The sequence below is a fragment of the Hipposideros armiger genome, unplaced genomic scaffold (genome assembly GCF_001890085.2).
Source record: "Hipposideros armiger isolate ML-2016 unplaced genomic scaffold, ASM189008v1 scaffold_9, whole genome shotgun sequence".
Classification (NCBI taxonomy): Eukaryota; Metazoa; Chordata; class Mammalia; order Chiroptera; family Hipposideridae; genus Hipposideros; species Hipposideros armiger.
This window is the reverse complement of record NW_017731359.1, coordinates 1308828-1328884: the sequence shown is the minus strand read 5'-3', so window position 1 is coordinate 1328884 and position 20057 is coordinate 1308828. Positions and strand designations below refer to the sequence as shown.

Genomic DNA, 20057 nt, shown 5'->3' with positions numbered 1-20057 from the left:
ACACCACATTTTCTTTATCCATTCATCCATTGATGGTTGTTTCCATGGGATTACTTATTACAGCAACTGATTCGTGCCCACCTCCCTAACATGATTATCTTCATTTTACTTTAGGTATGTAAACCAAGTAATTGTCAGTGACATGGCAGGTAAAAGAAAATGGCATTTCCTGTGCAATTGTTGGCTGGCCGTGGACCTTGGAAACTGCGAGCGTGACCGGGTCTTCACACCAGTCTCAAAGAAAGAACTCTTTTCCTTTAGGTATTGTTGGGAATTGATGGTGTTTACAAATCTCTGAGGCTCTGTTCATTTCTCTTCATTCTTTTTTCTTTCTGTTCTTCAGACTGGATGATTTTAAGTGACCTATCCTCAAGTTTTTTTATTATTTCTTCTGCCTGCTCAAATCTGTTGTTGAGCCTCTTTAGTGAATTTTTCACTTTATTTATTGTATTTTTCAATTGCAACTTTCTACTTGGTTCTTTTTTTAAATAATCTATGTATCTTTATTGATATTTTCTATTTGGCAAGACATTATTCTCATTTCCTTTAGTTTTTCAGACATGGCTTCCTTTAGTCCTTTGAACACATTTAAAATAGCTGATTTGAAATCTTTGTCTTTGAAGTTTAGTGTCTTGGCTTCCTCAAGGACAATTTATTGACTGCTCTGTGTGTGTGTGTGTGTGTGTGTGTGTGTGTGTGTGTGTGTGTGTGTGCACACGCACATACCATACTTTTTTTGCATGTCTTGTGATCTTTTGTTGAAAACTGGACATTTTAAATAACAGACTATGGCAACTCTAGAAAACAGATTTCCTTCCCCTCCCCAAGCATTTGTTATTCTCAGTGTTTGTTGTTGTTTAGTGACTTTTCTGAACTAATTCTATAAAGTCTGTCATTCTTTGTCATCTTTGGAAAATGAAGGTTCTGCTGAGTTAGTTGAGTGGTCAGCTAACAGTTGGACAGAGATTTAAATGCCTCGAACCAGTAAGTCTCCCGGTTGTTACTGAAGGGCTTTGTGTGCATGTTGTCACATGCCTTCAACACTCAGCAAGGCAATTTACAGCACTGCCTTAACCCTCACTTCCTGCTCACTGAAAGCTTAGGGCCCTCTCTGGTATTTCCTGAGCCTACACACAGCCCTGGGCGTGGGTGTGGCCATATGTCAGAGTTTTCCAGAACTCCTCTGGACTTCTCATTTTCCAGTTTTTTCATTTTAGCTTTTTGGTTAGCCAGTTATTTGTCCACCATATCAGGCAGCTGTGAAGTTAAACAATTGCCTCTGAATAGTTTTGGCAGTGCCCACAGGAAAAATGCATTTTGCAGTGGGTGAGCACACAGGCCAAATGAGGACAGCCTTGCAAGTGGGGTTTTCCAGGAAACCATCAGACAGGTCACATAAACAGTCTTCCAGGAATGAGGCTTTGAAGGAGTTCCAACCCTGTCTTGCCCCCTCTAGTGGCTGCCAGGCTGCTAGTTTTCACTGTGATTGAAGAGTGTTGTTTTCAAGGTTCCCATAGAGCTAGAGAAAGGGAGATGGGTTAAAGTGCCACAAAGCTCTCACTGTTCTTACTGTTATTCAGCCATTTTTCATGAATAAATACTCCCAGGTTGCTACAGATCTTTGGTTATTTACCAGAGTTATGAAAATTTTGATTCTGGCTTTTTAAAAGAAGTTTTATCATTGCTTTCATGGAGGGGAGAATTTTCAGAGGTCTTCACCTCACCATTTTCTCTGACCCAGATAGATTTAGATAATTTAGTAGCCCACCAAGTAATAATTTTGTGTCAGGTCCCATGCAGTGGACATACATCACAAAACAGAAATCCCAAGACTAGGAGACTGATCTGACAGAGGGGCTGCTGGAAAACCTGCCTATTCTCCCCTGTGGGTTGAGACATTATCTTTGTTACCTTGAAATATAAGTAAATCTCTCAAGGTGTGATAAGAAGGTGTCTCTACCTTTATTACCCTAGAATGTCTCTGGGGAGGGGAGCGGCTCTGTCTTTACAATCTGGAAATTCAAGTAAATTTGCTCCAAAGACAGACACTGTCTCTATCTTTCCAGGGCTGTCTGCTTATACCAACATACCTTCAAAGGTAGTCCAGAAGCCAACTTTTTATTAGTGCCTAGATGTGAAGTATTCATGGAGAACTGCCTTCCAACACTGCCTCTGATGTGTCAGTCTCCTGTCAGTCTAGCTGTTATTCTTTTAAAGTATACTGCCTTGTCTCTTTTTAATATTTTATCTTTATCCTTGATGTTCCAAATTTTACTATAATCCTTTTTACTGTGGATTTAGTTTTTATCCTGTTTGGTACTCAGAAGGGACTTTAAAAAAAATTGTTGTGGTAAAGTACATATAACATAGACTGTACTTTTAATATGCAGAATCATATCTTTAATTCTGAAAATTTCTCAGAAAAATTCTCAAAGTCTGGAAATACTGCTCATCTGACATTCCCTTACTGTGTGTTGGAGCTTCTCAAACTATCCTTCATGTTTTTAAACTACTCTTGAGTATTTATTTTCTTTCTTTTTTGTTGTATTCTCCTTAAGTGAATATTATTTCTTTACTTGTATCTTTGAGCAACCTGAAATACTTATTTTAAAATCTGTCACAATGTCCTATAAAATTAATTTCTTCTGGACTGATTATTGATTATGTTGGCTGCCTTTCTCAGCATTAGATTTCTTCTGTGATCAGGAATTTGGGGTTGTATATTCATTTTGAGTGATTTTTATAGTTAAATCTAAATATCTCCCCCCCCAACCGGTGCTCGCTCGTGCTCTCCTCCCCCCCCTCTCTCTCAGTCTGTCTCAATCTCTCTCCACCCTCATTCCTGACTAGTAGTTTTGCTGCTGTTTCCATCCAACCCTCCACATGTCTAGAACTAGGCCTTATTATATTGTAGCATTTTAGAGCTCCTATTCTCAATGAAATTAATGGAATTAGGGCTATTGCAGATCTTTCCATGAGCCAGTGGCTCTCTTGGCTCAATTCCAGTCATAGGGCTGTCCTCTTTTGCCCACTTCACTACCTACAAATGTGTAGCTCTACGGCAATTTTCTGTTCTGTAGTATCTTTGCATGAGCTGCAGCCTCAACGTTGGCTTCAAGCAGTGAAGTTGGTTTCTATCCCCCTTTCCCCCAGCCTATGGAACATTATTAGTTCCAGTCACCCTACAAGAGTCAAACTCCCACCCATGTCCACTCCAGACCTGGAGCTTAATAAGCCCGTGGCTTCTTCCCCCCGTTTTCTCATCCCATTTCGCTTCCTCACAGGTAAGTATTTGTTTTTAAGCCCAGCCAATATTTTTGGTTCTTGATTTTTATATCTTATTTATAGTTCCTTCACTTTTGGAATAGAGATGGTGCTCAAAACATGTATTTACCAAACTGTCTTGAGTAGAAGCCTAATGCAAACTTTTGAAGAGTAAAAATATTTATCAAAATTCTTATAAAGCTAAAACAACAGCTTTTAATTTTAAAATCTCATACAACATAAATTTACCTGATCCTCAGAAACTTTTTACCCTAAAATAATAAAAGAATCATATTGTCTGTCATCTGAAAGCTTCTTCACCGAGGTGTGGAACAGTGGCCGCGTTGTTGCTACGTGGCTTGTTGTATTTGGGCCAGGCAAACCATGTCTGGGTCTAAGGCACTTTCACAATGAACTCTCATGTCTTTCCTGTGCTGATGGATCTTTTTAGGCACCTGTTCTCCTCCATGATTGTAGAAAAGTTCACCCAGGATTATCTGTGGCTCTCGATTGCAACTCGACATCCCTGGAACCAGTTTACCAGAGTCCAGCGGCTCACTTGCTGCATGACCCTCCTGCTCTGCAACATGGTCATTAATGTGATGTTCTGGAAGATAAACAGTGCCACTGCCAGGAGAGATGAGCAAGGTACGGATGAGCCCGACTGTGTTTGTTTGTGGTATGGGGTCCACTCTCCTTACCTTCAGGCTAGAAACAGAATCGTGATGAGCCTTTGTTTCCCCTTTGCAGCCCTAGCATTAGAATACTAACACATGTTTTCACTGTTCTCATTCATTAATAAGTGAAGCAGCCTTAGGAACACGTCAGGATCTTTACTGACATGATCATTTTCTACCCTTAATAATCATAATTAAATTGCTGCATAAACACTTAAACCTTGGAAAGGCATGACTTGCTGATGATTTCAATGGTTGGAGAGGAAGGTTGATGTGATGCTTTTCTTTCAGTGGGTCCATTTGCTGTGACCTGGTCTGAACTGCTTATCAGCATCCAAACTGCTGTCATTATCTTCCCAGTCAACCTTATAATTGGGCGGCTCTTCCCGTTGATTCAACCACAAGAACTGCTGCCTCCGTTTCCTCCCATCCAGGCCTCCCGTCCCTCAGATGCTTCTTTTGAGCCTCTTTCTCTCACAAAGGTAGTTGAGGTAAGCCTGGTATGAAATTTGACAGGTAAATTGCCTGCTCCCTTTCACCATTTAGTGGAAAGGACCAGTGAAAAGGCTCTCCTAGAAGGCTCTCAGGTCTATGAACCGTACTAGCTTTCCCCTAATTCCTGTCCCCTGGGTTGTGATCCATCCTGCCTCTAGTTTTTCTCCTGATTATGAAGTATTCTGAGGACTGAATGTGAGTGCAGAATGTACTACTCTGGAGTTGTTCTAGCTTTGATGTTTGATCAAACTATCCCTTCTTCTTTCATTCTATATTCTCTCATAAAACTAGTTTTGAAGCTACTGGGAAGCGACTTCTTTTTTAAAAAGTAGAGAAAAATGAAAAATGGAGTTTCTTTACAGTAATCAAATGTGCCTCTGAGGAAAGAAACAACCTTATTACCGTCTGTTATTGCTACCAGTCCTGGATTAATGTAAAACAGACTGACTTTTTCTTATCTTGGTTCTTCATTCAGGAATTGAAGGAAACTGTGGGATTTCTGCTCAGGAGAAACACGTACCTGCTCTTCGAGTATGAACAATCTTCATGGAGTTCTTACAACATTAACCAGCTGGTGACACTTTTATCCAGCCTCATTGGTTCTCACTTGGAGGGTCAAGGCTGTCATCAGCAGGCAGAACCTTGCTGGGCAAATGGTAAAGCTCAGTAGGTTTTAGTGACAAATCTTTTCTCTGCCTCCCAGTCCCTGGCATGTCTCTTACTTTCTTACTCATCCTTACCTGTCAGCATAACCAACAGGCACAGCTCAACCTTCTGCTTGTTTTAATTTCCTTAAGCTTCCAATATTGAGCTGATACTGTGATCCCTCTGATGGTTTTTGAGACCGTTTATCTGGTGCTACGAAGTAAAGGATTAAGGAAAAACCCACAAAACATTCTCTGTACCAAACCCCTATATGTCATCTGTTTTGTTGGAGGCTATTGACATTTGTCAATTCTTTTTCTTCTACAGAATGGTGAGATGATACCATTTATGGATTCTTGAATAGAGTTTGGGCCTCCTGGGCACTTATCTAGTATAGGTCACATGTCCTGCAGTTGTGAAAAAGCTCAATCAGCTTTTAAAAGTCTATAGCTCAAAGCATAGGATTTTACAAATTGTTACAAATTTTATCAGCATGCTCAGAGAAGACAATAATATTATAGATGCTGGGTCCCACCTCTATTGACTGGGAAATTCAACCTCATCATCAATTAATGAATTGCTAAACTCTACCAGTTATTACTATTTATTGAAATCTTCTGCTTATTAATGTGTGAACCTGGAATATATTTTCAGTGATTCCTGAAAACCACCATCATTTCTGCTATTACCTGCTCAGAGTTGTGCAGAGGCTGCAATCTCACTTACGCACACTGGGTCCCACCCAGGTTGACCAGCCTGCTGACATCCTAGATGCAACCAGCCAACTGCAAAAACTCCAGGAACTCCTGGAAACACACATGCATCCCACAGAGCAAGGGCCATCCAGGTAATGCACCACACCCACTTTCTGTGTCACCTGTAATCTTCCTACCCATTCTCCGCTGTTGCTTATGAGATTATTACTTCAACTTCTTAAGGGAGGCAACCAGTTTCCCCATCCTGAGCCCAGAAGAAGGGAAGAAGTCCACCTCTAATGGCCTGTCCGGATGGTTGACTTATATCTGCTGGCTCTTCCTGGGTGTCACTAGCCTGGCCACAGCCTTTTTCACAGCACTTTATAGCCTGGAACTAAACAAAGATCAAGCCAGTAGCTGGGTCATTTCATTGATTTTATCAGTGCTTCAAAACATCTTCATCATCCAGCCAGTAAAGGTACGTGCAAAACGGGCCAGGTTACACCAGCATGGGAGGAACCATTACAGTTGCAGGGAGCTTGGAAAACTAAGGTCCATCAGTATCAATCCAAGATGCTTAATGTTTCTGACAATTTGATCTCCCAAGAAACAAAATTTGTTAGGAATATGTGTGAAGTAGTCATAAAAAAACAAAAACAAGGACTGATAGACTAGTAGAAGTATAGCAGAAAAGGATTGGGAAGTTAAGAGGGACGAGTTAAAAAAAAAATCAGTTGACAACAAACTACTTTGGAAAAAAAAAGCAACATAAAACTTTAAAAACTTTTAACTAAGGAAAATGTCAAACCTACAGGAAAGTGTGTAGGAAATAGTATGGTGAATCCTAAAGTTGTATTACCTAGCTCCAACAATTACCAATTCATGGCCAATCTTGTTTCACCTATTTTGAAGAAAAAATGCCAGACTTCATGTTTTATCCATAAATATTTGTCTGTATATTTCTAAAAGATAGGGACTCCTCTTTTTAAAACATAAATATAAAAAAATATAAATATAAATATTTATAAATTTTATTTATAAATATGTATTATAAATATAAAAAAAACATAAAACCATCATCACACCTAAATAAATTAGCAATAATTACTTAATAGCCACACAACAATATGAATGTACTTAACACTACCAAACTATACACTTTAAAAAGGTTGATGGTAAGTTTTTTGTTATGTCTATTATACAATTTTTTAAAAATTCAGTGTTCAGATTTTTTCCAGTTGTCTCAAATGTTTATTTTAAGTTGTTTTGTTCAAATCAAGATATAAATAAGGCCCATGTGTTGCAACTAGTTGCTATGTCTCTTAAGTATTTTTAATACTTAATCTACAGGTTCCCCCTCCCTTTCTCCCTTTCTCTCACTCTCTATTCTTGCTATTATTCTCACATTATATTTGTTAAAGAAACCAAGTTGTTTGTCCTATAGAGTTTCCAATACTCTGGATCTTGGTGACAGGATTGCCTCTCCTTTAAGAGCCCTAGAAGATGGGCCTGAGCTCCCTCAAGCAAAGTTTAAAACCCTGATTCCCAGGCATCACTCCAAACCAATTCAATCGTAATTTCTGGAGATGGGCTCCGAGGCCCAACATGTTTAAAGCTTCCCAGGTGATTCCAATGTACAGCCCTGTTTGAGACCCACTGATCGTAGCAGAGAGACCAAGTACAAGGTGTAGGTGGATCTGAATTTTTAAAAACTGCTGGAGGAGACAGACTAAAAACTAACAAGAGCCCTTAAGGTGATTCCATTACAGCAGATCCTCGAATACTATCTTTTCGTTCAACATTGTTTTATTATAATGTTGATGAGGAAAAATCGATTCACGGCCAGGGCTATTTTCTATGTGGAGTTTGCACATTCTCCTCATGCCTGTATGGGTTTTCTCCAGGTACGCAGTTTCCTCCCCCATCCCATTGCTGTTCACGTGAGGTGAATGGCATGTCTACCTCGTCCCAGACTGAGTGAGTGCGTGGGGGTGTGAGTGGTCCTGTGATGGAGGGGCGTCCTGTTCATGTGGGGTCCCACCCTGTGCCTTGAGCTATGGGGAGAGGCTCCAACCACCCAGGACCTGGAACTGGAATAAGCACGTTGGAAAATAATAAGCAGGTTGGAAAATAATTGTCATTGGTTTTTATTAATCTTTTTTAAATGTATGTAGAGCTTACATTTATATCAATGTTTAACTTTAGAAGTGTTTTCGGTCTTTATTTAGAAGTTTGGTGTTGTTTTTGTGATCAGAAATATGCTGTAGGAACGTAACTCTTGTTTCTATCAATTAGCCTCTGGTAAAATTAGTTTCGTTATGTGGTTTTACTTGAAGTCACAGTTTCCAAGAACCTATCTGTGATTTTAAGTGAGGGCTTATTGTATATCAGACACAAACAAAGGCTTTCAGGAAATGAAAAATGTGATTTACAAATTCTAAAGTTCAGAAGTTGAGTTGAAAGAGAAAATGTCACTATTGAGACCCAAATTGGTGACCAGGAAGATCAAATAAAATAATATAAAACATAAAACATATATAAAAATGTTGAAATCATAAAGAAATAGGCACATAGACAGTAGGTCTAGGGTAACCAGCATGCAGTTAATAGGAGTGGTAATAAACAATGGAAAAAATTCCACTAATGCAAAGGAATACTAATTTACTGAAAGGCCTCAACTAGTTCCAGGCATAATTAATTTTAAAAGACACACTGAAATAGAGGATAGCAGTTCCAGGATGGGGCCCAAGACTGCATTTCTGATGAGTTCCGAGGTGATGCTGATGGTCCCTGGGTCACACTTGGATTGGTGCCATTCTGAGTAACAAATCTAGTTTCTTGGAAAAGTCAACATCATAAAAAATAGGAATGGAGTAGGACTGTTCTGGATATTTGGAATAAATGAGTCATTTTTAATATGGATAGGCTATTTTAGGAAATTATTGATAATTTCCTTAAGTGTGATCATGGTATAAGAATGTCCGGTGATACGTGCCTGAATTCCGGCAGTCCTGTCTTTGCTCTGTTTCACTGTGCCTAAATTCCAGTTAGCATGGTTTAGTTAAATAACAGCTTCCCAGCAACACAGTCCAAACCTCAGTTACCGTGGTATGTTAACTGTGAGTGATTGCATCAAGTACAAACCGCTGCTAGCTGTTCAGGGGAGATTTCAGTTGGACCCGTAGCCAGGTGTACATTCTACTACTTTCCCCCGAGTCTAGTCTTCCGGCCAGTCCACTAGAGGGCGACCTTAAGTTGGCAGAGCAGACACACCCAAGATTTATGCCTGAAACCCATTAAACTACAAAAGTAGAAGCAACCAGAGGATCCTCACACCCTCTTTAGGCTTGAGGCCTGGCCCTGGCCCACTGGGCCCACCCCTGGGAAGCCCGGGCAGAGCAGAATGGATCCACCTGCGGATAGTCCACCAGGAAAGTGGGAGGGAACACCTGCACAGATTCTACCCAGTGAGGTCAGGTGGGGCAGGGGTGTGTGGAATATCACCGTCCCTTTATTCTCCCGAGGAATGGAGCACTTTCCTCCTCCATGGAAATTTAAGGAGTGGGGAATACTTAAGGTTGTATTCAATTCTAAGATTTCATGACTTCTTTAGCAAAACAGATTTAATCCTTGGAACTTTGAAGTGTAGCTTCTCCAGTCTAGCTCATCAAAGGACTTCCAAAGACAGGTGTTATTGAACAATTTAGATCATCACAAATCATTTAATAGTTTAAGCCAGGGGTGTCAAACTGGCGACCCGCGGGCCACATGCGGCCCTCGAGGTAATTTGTTGTGGCCCACGATGCTCTGAAATAAAATGAAAATAGAAAAAATTGTTATGAAGAAAATAGTGCTTAGGGGAGATCGAGGCAATACCGTACACACAATTCTCTCGTTAACCCTTTAACTACTGAAGATGAGTATACACGTGGCCCAGTGCCTTTCCTGGGGGCCTGTGGGCATGTATAAACGCGCTGACTCAGTTCCGGCGACGTTTGGAAGCGATATGTGTGCCACTCTCAGTGTCACGTAATGTAAACAGATCCCAATAGCGAAAAGGTTAAAAAGAGCACTCGGGTAAAAAAGAATAATTTTTGTTTTATAAATACATTAAATAAAATAAATGTTTAAATAAAAGCAATTATATAGTGTTTTAATTATCCTATCCATATTCCTGAATCCTCACTTCAGAATATAAATTTAACAAAATTTGTAAATGTGATGTGACCCGTGTGAACCTTGCCTGTTGCACCAAATGGCCCGTGTTTTAATTGGGTTTGACACCCCTGGTTTAAGCTTTCCTAGCCAAGCAGATTAAGGACTACAGGCAAAAATACAAATACTAGCGTTTATTTAGATACTTGGGACCCTTCCAAGTCCCCATGATTATGCAAAAACAATTATGAATTTGTTTAATCCTCAGTTTTCCATAAAAATGGCCAAATAATCGAAATTGATTAATAACACCTTCACTTTTACATGATAATGTCACCTTGGATCCTGTAATACCTACTCATTAGTTTCTCCTATGATTTTCCTATCTAGGTAATCGTCCTCACATTGTTATTTTCACTGATTCTGAACAGGATGCCGTGGCTTGCCAAAGAGAAGGAACAACAAACAAAGAGGATCTTGGCACTCTCAGGTAATTCAAATAGTTCTAAGTATTAATATCTCATTTTGCAAAGGGCGGATGATATCAGAACAGTGCTTATAGCTGACTCACTGACTCAGGTGGTTTTGTCCATTGGGGGGTCTTTAATCAGCTGGTTGCTCCTCCCCCTGTGCCCAAGGCCAACTAGTAACTCCTTCCACATTCCTCCCGAGGCCCTGTCACCCTCTCCCTCAGTGCTCCATCTCTCACCTGAGTTCTGGGTCTCCTCAATCGTCCTCACTCCTGAGCCCCACGTGCTGTTGCCAGCTGCTCACCATCTTCATCTGAATGCCTGCAGGCATCTCAAGTTAAGCATGCTCTCCACATGCGTACTTGCCTGCCCCACAAATATATTACTACTTCACTATATTTTCTCATATCCATTAAGAGCGTCGCCATTCTCTCAAAATGTCAGAGTCATCCTAAATTCCTGTCTTAGTCCTCACATTCAGTCACCAAGCCTGAGGGAGTCTGCCTTGTAATTGACTAGAGTTACTCAATACGTGGACAAGCCGCACAAACACAGTGCAGGGCAGAAAAATATTTTAAATCATGCAAAATAATGCATGTCTTGCTTAGAGGATTTTTTTTATGAATAAATGCATGGAAATTATGAACTCCAAAATTCAGGAGAGGATTACCTCTCTGAAGGAAACCAATGATACCACCACAGAGGTACAAAACAGACTGTGTTAGCAGTGACTGATTTCTTAAGCTCAGCAGTGGACACGCTACTAAGGGGTAGGCACACCCCATTCCTTATGAAATTAAAAATATTAATAAGCCAACTGTAAGCCTTTTTAGTCCTTATTTCATTTCTCCATGCTCTTGAATTGCTGTTCTCAACTGCCTAAAATGACTTATTTTTTTCTTGTCCATCTGGAGAGCTCTATCTGATGATAATACTTCAAAACAAATATCAAATGTTACTTCCTCTTGATACCTTCCCCAACCCCGTCCCCACTCTCTCCTGTACCCCTCCCCTCCTCCCCCTGAATTCTAGCATACCCAAAATTTCAAAAACACCAGAGGCATGACATCACAGTTGTGTGTCAGCTAGGCTGCTTAGTCACTAACCCACTGAGATGGCTTATTTAAGGAGAAAGAGTGGGCGACTTTAGGTGACATGGTCCCAAAATAAGATCAGATGTTTGCAGCTCATATATAGACCCTCATGATTGATGGGCCTGGGGTGAGAAGAGCGGGTACGTTTGTGGAAGTGTTGCTGGTTTCTCAGGGCTTGGTAGTTAAGAACTGTTTAAAGGGCCGGCTGAGTGGCTCAGTTGGTTAAGAGCTCGCTCAAGAGTTTGAGCTCTGAGCAACAGCGGTTCGAGTCAGCCCGAGCTGAGTAGCCGTGAGCTGCCAACAGGTGGCGGGATGGCTCAGCTAAAAAAAAAAAAAAAAAAAAAAAAAGAACTGTTTATAGGCTGTAATACACCTGTTGACTGGAAATGATTTGGTTTAATGTGGTATGTAAAATCAATAATATGTACTATGTAATAACAGACATTATTGTGATATAGATATGCATGTGATAAAGTTAAATGTATGTCCAAGAACCAGTTATGTATTATGTAATATATATAGATTGATGTATGAGGTGTGATCAGACAATACGGTGAATGTTTAAATTAAAAAAAAATTATTACAGTAAAAGACACATTGCCTTTAATCCTGCTCATAATACCCCGCCTTGCTGTGAACACACTTATCCCATTGTTCTTGCCACTTTGTGAAGCAGTTCTGGAAGTCCTCTTTCGTGAGTGTCTTTAGTTACTCTGTCATGACTGCCTTGATGTCCTGAATCATTTTTACTTTGGGGAAGAGCCAGGAATCGCATGGTACCAGATCCAGTGAATAAGGTGAGTGAGGACACACCGTAATGTTTGTTACAGAAATTGCCATACACCAGAACCAATGTGTGACACGGAGTATTGTCATGATGGAGGATGATTTATGGCACACTTTAAAACACACCTTCTCTCAACTATAGCTCACACACAACTGACTGCACTGAACAAGTTGAAATTTGTCATACACTGTTACTAAGGTTTGACACGCCACTTCCCATATTGAAGATCCCTGCCTTTCCATTGGATGGTATTCGGCAGCAGCATTCACCGTGTTTTGTGATCACAACGGAAAGGCTCCGTGTCACACATTGCTTCTGGTACGGCAATTTCTGTCAAATAAAAACATTACAGTGTGTCCTTATACACCTTATTCACTGGATCTGGCACCATGTGACTTCTGGCTCTTCCCCAAAGTCAAAATGACCATGAAAAGTAAATGCTTTGAGTCACTTTAGAACATCGAGGCAGCCATGACAGCACAAATAAAGACACCCACGAAAGCGGACTTCCAGAACTGCTTCAGAAAGTGGCAAGAACAATGAGATAAGTGTGTTTGAAGCAAGGGGGAGTGTTTTGAGGGGGATTAATGGCAATGTATCTTCTGTAATAAATTTTTTTTAATTTAAACATGCGACATTTTATCACACCTTCATACATGCTTATATGTATGGAGTAAATAATATATGATTATACATAAGTATATACTATATATCATTTATGTATTATATATGTGGCATATAGTTTAATGCACAAAATGCATAGTGATGGGTGAATTTGTAAAATATTTCGATACTGGCATAGTACGTAAGATTAATTTTATGCCACTCATATAGGGTGCTTCAGGTAGTTTAAGTAGAATTTCAGCTTTGGGTATTGACAATGGAACTTGGGCTTCTTTGTTGAGTCCTAGGGGAAACTGTTGCTTCCCTTCTCTCTGGTTTCTGAGACCGAGGTACTAGATATGTTACAGAGACTCTCCATTTTCAGAAATAGTTTTCTCTAATACTTGTGAGGGGCCTTAGTACAAGAATAAGGAAAAAGCATTGAATAGATTCTGGTTTGCCAATGATGATAAATGGCTGTTCAACTGGTCCCCCAATTTACATCAGTATTAGTAAGCCTGCTACTAGCAGTCAGAACAGGCACTTGCTGAGGGGTGGGAAGGCTGTGCTTCGGTGTTTTGATGTATGGTGTTCTGGGATAATGGCTAGGACTAAGGCGGAGAGAATTAGGGCTAGTATGCTTCTGGTTTGTTGGGAATGGATCGTAGGATTGCATAGACAAATAGGAAATACCGTTCTGGCTTAATGTGTGTGGAGTGTTTAGGGGGTTGGCTGGGGTATAGGTGGTGTCTGGGTCTCCTAGGAGATCAGGTGGAAATAGGACTAATGTGAATAATGTTAAAATTAGGAGTAAAAGTCCTAGGATATCTTTGATCGTGTAGTACAGATAGAACGGAATTTTGTCTGTTGGACGGGATTTCTGTTGGGTGGTTGGATCCTGTTTCATGAAGGAATGGTAGAAGTACATTTACTAGAGCTGAGGTAATAAATGGAAGGATGAAGTGGAAGGCAAAGAATCGGCTGAGGGTGGCTTTGTCGACTGAGAATCCTCCTCAGACTCACTCGACAAGGCTGGTTCAGAGGTAAGGGATTGACGAAAGGTTTGTAATGACTTTTGCCCCTCAGAAAGATATTTGATGTCATGATAGTACACAACCTATCAGTGCTGTCACTATTACAGTAACTAATAAAATGACTTCCATGTTCCAGGCCTCTGTGAATGTGTAAGATCCATAATATAGGCCTCATCCCACGTGTAAACACAGGCAGATAAAGAATAAGGACGCTCCACTCGCATGTAGATATTGGATAATTGAGCCGCAGTTTACGTCCCAGCAGATGCAGGTTATGGAAGAGAGCAGTGATAGTGTCTGGTGTGTAATGCAGAGCTAAGAAAAGTCCTGTTAGGCTTTGCAGGGCTAGGCAGATTCCTAGAAGGGATCCAAAGCTTCATCATCAGGAGATATGTGATGGGGCTGGTAGGTCAATGAATGGGTTGTTGATCATTTTAATTAGTGGGAGTATTTTAGGATGTTGGTCATTACTGTTCTTATAGTTGAAATACATTGATGATTTTTCATGTCACTGGTTATGGATAGATCTCATGTAAGAATAATGTCATGTATTTATTTTAATACATAATATTAATTTATGGTTAGTTTTGTAGGTTTTCTTCAAACCCCTCACCAATTTATGTGGGACTTGGATTGATTGTGAGGGAAAGGTTTGGCTGTGGGATTGTAATGCATTTTAAATGGTCTTTTTTGGCTTGATAGTATTTTTAATTTATTTAAGGAGAATATTGGTAGTCTTTGGCTAAAACTGCTATGGCTAATGAACAATATCCTGAGATATGAGTATCTAAAACTGTCCTGGGAGCATATCTCTCTGGTTTAAGTATAGAAGGTATATATGAATGTCATGTACTAGAAAATGAGGTGGAGGTTGTATTGAAGTTTAATGGGCTGGGGGTTGGGTTATTTATGATACAGGGGATTCTGGATTTTTTCAGGGAGGAAGCTATGGGTATTGCTGCTTTATGTAGTTATGGTACTTGATAGGTAGTGGTTGCTGGTTGATCCTTGCTTAGTGGAGTCATTATTATAGAAATTACTCATGAAAACTAAGTATAATCAGGCTTAGGGTCAGTGTAATGAGAAAAGAGAAGTACAATACGACTAGGCCTTTTCGGTTGGACACTAGTGTAGAAGTTTTTATTTGGAATTGGGAGATTGATTTTGATAAAACGTTTTCTAGTCAGATTAGGTCAAGTAATAGTGATGCTGATTTTTGGCTTGCTAATAAGTTCATTAATGGTGGGAGACGGTGTATGATAGAAAATATCCAGGGAGGTCAGAGAATTTGAATAGGCTTGAAGGATAATTTTAGATTTTGTGTTGTAAGGTTGAGTTCAAGTGCCAGAGCAAAGCCTAGTACAGTTACAGCTAGGGCTGATAGTTTCAGATAATAAGGCATAGTTCTCTATGGAATAGGTGTTGGGGAAATATTGTTGGAAATAAACCAGCAAAGATGCTTCCAACTAAGAGATGTTTAACAGTTTGTTAGGGGAGGGTTATTTTCATTAATTAAGATGAGTAGGAAAGGGCCGGCCGAGTGGCTCAGCTGGTTAAAAACTCGCTTGTGATCACCAGCTGTTAATGGGTAAAATCAGATTAGGAAGATGCCTGATGCCTGCTATGACTATTATACTTGAGTGGAGTAGGGCCGAGATGGGTGTGGGGCCTCCTGTAGCAGAAGTCATGGGTGAAGACCAAATTGGGCAGATTTTCCAGCTTGCAGCTAGGAGGAGCCCAGCCAGTGGGAAATTCGTATTGTTAAGGTTGAGTAAAATCTGTTGAAAATCTCTTGAGTTAAAACTGAACAAGAATCATGCCACTGGCATAATAAATCTGATGGCTCTGATTTATAAGATTGCTTGAAAAGCTGCAGTGTTTGTGTGTTCAACTATGTCATCACCTGATTAGTAAGAATGATATAATTCCTTCTTCTTCTCATCCAATGAATATTCCTTCTCCTTCTCATTCAATGAATATTGAAAGATTGTTAGCAGTGACTAAGATTAGTATTTTAATGAGAAATAAAAGGACATATTTTAAAAATAGGTTAAATTTAGGGTGAGTGTATATATCACATTGAGAATTCTGTGATAATCATGTGACAAATAGTACTACTGGTATAAATATTATTGAGAAGTAGTCTAGCTTGAACCTAAGTGTTATTTTTAGTTTGAATAGTCAATTCAATGTCAATTTGAGACTATTATTTCTTAGCCTGATTAGATAAATATTATTGAGATTAGGCTAGTGATAAAGGCGTATGAAATTGTAATTTTTATATAATGAAGATTCATCTTGCTTTTCTAGATATTAGAGGTGGCTGCTATGACTAATGGGATTAGTATAAGTAGAGAAATTGGTATTGAGGAGGCAAATAGACTCATTATTTTATTTTATTTGGAGTTGTACCAGTTTTTTGGTTCCTAAGACCAGTGGATAACTCCTACCCTTTAAAAGTTTGAAAAATCCTTACGGTTATATATGGAGGCATGAATTAGCAGTTCTTGCATACTTTTACGGTAAATAGAATTTTTAGTTTCTATTATTAGATTCACAATCTCTTGTTTTCATTAAACTGTATTTATAGTACAAAGTTCCCAAAAACGATTTTGGGGTTGGAGGATAAGAGGAGGAGGGGCAGCAAGCGTATTGTTATGAGGGTATTTTCTTGTAAGAAAGATAGTTTAATGTTAATGTGATGTGTGTGTTTTTCTCATTGTGTCATAATTAGTATGTAATAACATAACAATGTTAACTCCTATAAGAGTGATAGAAATATTAGACCATGAGAATGTTGACATAACTATGAATAATTCTCCAATTAAATTAATTGTTGGGGGTAAAGCTAGATTAGTAAGACTTGTTAGTAGTCATCATGCTGCTATCAGTGGAAGAATTGTTTGTAGGCTGCCAGCTAAAATTATAGTTCATAATTTGTTCATAATTTGAGTTTGCTAGGCAGAATAGTATTGAGGATGTAAGGCCATGTGTGATCATCAGGGCAGTGGTTCCTGTGTAGCTTCATGGTGTTTGAATAAGGATAGCTCCAATTACTAGTGCTACATGGCTGACAGGAGAGTATGCAATGAGTAATTTTTAAATCTGTTTGGCGTATACAGATAGAACTGGTTATAATTATGCTCATAAGGGTAGTATTAGGAAGGGGTATGCTATAAAGTTAGGGGGTTAGCATTATTGTAACTCACGGCATACCATAGCCCCCTAGTGTAAGTAATAACAGCTGCAAGAACTAGAACCAGCGATGGGAGCTTCCACATGTGCTTTTGGAAGTCATAAATGGAGGCCATAGAGAGGCATTTTTACTATAAATGCTATTATGTATGCTAGTCATAGAAAAACATTAGATCAAGAAGTAGGCAGAGGTTGAATCCAGAATTTCCTATACAGTTTTGAATATAGGTTAGTGCAATGAGGAGTGGAAGTGATTCCACTTTTAAAACAGGAAGTAAAGTCGTTCTGTTCGACTTCCTCAGTGAGTGATAAGGCACCAGTGTCACTTCAAATAGAATGTAAAATAGGATGTTCTCTGGCGGTAAACGTTATGATTAGTAATATTGGCATATCCTGGAATTGTCAGAAATGCAGAATCTTAGACCTCACCCCAGAATTTGCATTTAACAAAATTACCAGATGATTCCCATACACATTAAAATTTGAGCAGCACCGCTCTAAAACAGAGCTTGCAACACATGGTGCACGGACTAGAACTGTTTGTTTCCAGTCCAAGGTAAGTACAGAAATTGAGAGTAAGCAAATTTATAAACTTTTATAGCAGTTGGGCAGACTAATTTTAGGCCTATGAATCTAATTTTCAAAATGGAGCTTGAATTTTATAGGCCTCTGTTCTATTTCATTTTTCTAGTAATTAATTTTTATTGTATTTTACAAAAGTACCAGTCTTTGATGGACTGGAATGTTTTTAAAGAAGTCCTTCATGATAGCTTGAGAAGCGCTGCTTAATTAACTTTCTTGTTTCTTGAGCATTCATCATCTCATAGTAGATTCTCAATAAATGTTAGTAACTGCTTAATGGAATATAACATTTTTTTGCCTATATTTGAATTTTTGACAGCAAAATGTTCTTCATCATTACCTGGATCAAGAGATAAGAAGAACCCCATCTATGTAGCCCCAACTATGAACAGTTCAGTGAAGCTCCCAGAAAGAACCTTGAAAGAAAAAAAACTCTTCAAGCTGACAGGAGATATTTTGGGTATGGAGATAATTAATGGTAGCATGTTCGTACTGCAGCACGTTTCCCAGCAAGGAGAGTGAGAGTGGGAATAAAATGGAAAATATTCACTGGGGAAAGGCATTTTAAGATAATTACCTTTAAAAATTCTAGATTCCAGTAAACAAGGTGGTATAGTAAATGGAAAGATTCCTGAACTTGGAGTCTTGAGCTCTGAGTGCTTGGATAAGTTACCTTCTCTACCTACAAAATATAACAACAAAAAGATCTACATAATTGACAGGGTGGAGGAAAAATGAATGTGCTTTGAAAAATGGCTATCCTGTAAGTACAAGGTAATTGGGTTCAACACCACTAGTGTTTGGATTCCCTGAACCAAAGAAGACAAATTCTGTTTTTACCATGCTTTTTCTTCTGGTGAACACAGGTAGAGAGGGGGAATGGAGGGAGGAGGGGAAGAGAGGTTTGGGGGCATTTAGTTCTAGGAACTAAAGTACACAATTTTAGTGTGGGATTTTAAGTAAAATTTCTAATTAGTGACAGAATAATTCTGGGAAGGAATATATATATATATATATATATATATATATATATATATCACTAAGAGCCAAATACTTTGGCTTATCTCTTTACAATTATTAGGTAGAGCCATATGAAATTGTCGATTTTTGACCTATAAAAGTCTATATATAGACTTAGGAAAAAATGAAGAAAAGTTGTAGAGGCTTTCTAAGCTAAAGGCTCAACTGTGATTTTTTTTCCTCTTCTACAATAGTACAAATCCTCTTCCTTATCCTATTGATGACTACAGTCTACTCTGCACAGAACTCCAGTAGATTTTACCTCCATCAAGCTCTCCGGAAGAGCTTTTCTCATCGTTTTTCAGAGATCAAACTTCTTAAGCATTTCTACCCCTGGGCCAGTCACACCCTCCTCCCTAACCTGTACGGGGATTACAGAGGTAAGAACACAGTCCTGGGCCCAGGTGGGGCACAGTGAATTTTCCAAACACCCCCTACCAAGACACGTTAGAACACTGGAGAAAGGTCAGCCGACTTTTTCAATATGGCTACACCTGTATGGGCCCCCCAAGGATCCACTCCCTGGACATCATCTAAGCAGGTTCAGGTTTATGTCTCTTCAGTCAAGGGTGATCAGGCCCAAGGGGCCGATTCCTACTGGTGAATCTCACAAAAGGCTGATAAACAAGAATGAGAGTTTATTCACTTAAAGCATGAAGAGTAATGGGAGTGATCCCTGGGAGTGTTTGACTCCTTGTGAAGGAGGGAACCACACGTAGCTGAGAAGGTTGTTCAGTAAGCACAGAATCAGGAAAACAGTGTGACCAGAAAGATCTCCACACCAGATTATATTTTGATATATTGCCTGACATACAGTCTTTCTTAAGTCTGTGACGTGTCTGTAACTTGTGTGGTTATCCAGTCCAGTTCCACAAATACGTATTGAACATCTCATGTTTGGGAGCTGTCCTAGAAGTGAATGATAAAAAGATGGGCATAGTATGGTTTGTATCCTCAAAGAATCTCACCACTGAGAGGAATTGGTATGCTTTGCCCTGGGCAGTGTTGGCAAAATGCTGAAAAATCTCTTTCCTAACGAACACTTCTTGTTCATTATTTTTCACCAGTTACCAACACTTTGTCCTATTATTACTTTATATCTTGTTAAGTAAGCTGTATTCTGGAAATATGTTGCATTTGGAACATCTCCTAGGTTCCTGAAAGAAATTCAAAAGACATGTTCATCTCAGCAAACATTTAGTTTTTTTCTGAAAGGTGTACGAGGTGCATTTAAAAGAATTTGTACAGGGCCTGCCGAGTGGTGCGTTGGTTAAGAGCTGGCTTGGGACGCCAGAGGGCCCCGGTTCGGATCCCACATATGAGGGCCAGTGACACTGCCCT

General features: G+C 39.4%; 1 protein-coding gene across 1 annotated transcript in view; it reads left to right on the top strand.

The window, feature by feature from the left end:
* The window catches only part of PKD1L3 (polycystin 1 like 3, transient receptor potential channel interacting), a 77790-nt gene that overhangs the window by 41742 nt on the left and 15991 nt on the right, over nucleotides 1-20057 (top strand). Inside the window, 9 exon segments of the mRNA XM_019653721.1 lie at nucleotides 115-261; nucleotides 3716-3912; nucleotides 4233-4432; nucleotides 4912-5092; nucleotides 5736-5928; nucleotides 6020-6254; nucleotides 10322-10421; nucleotides 18016-18156; nucleotides 18911-19096. Of these exon segments, the coding sequence (XP_019509266.1) occupies nucleotides 115-261; nucleotides 3716-3912; nucleotides 4233-4432; nucleotides 4912-5092; nucleotides 5736-5928; nucleotides 6020-6254; nucleotides 10322-10421; nucleotides 18016-18156; nucleotides 18911-19096 (1580 nt within the window).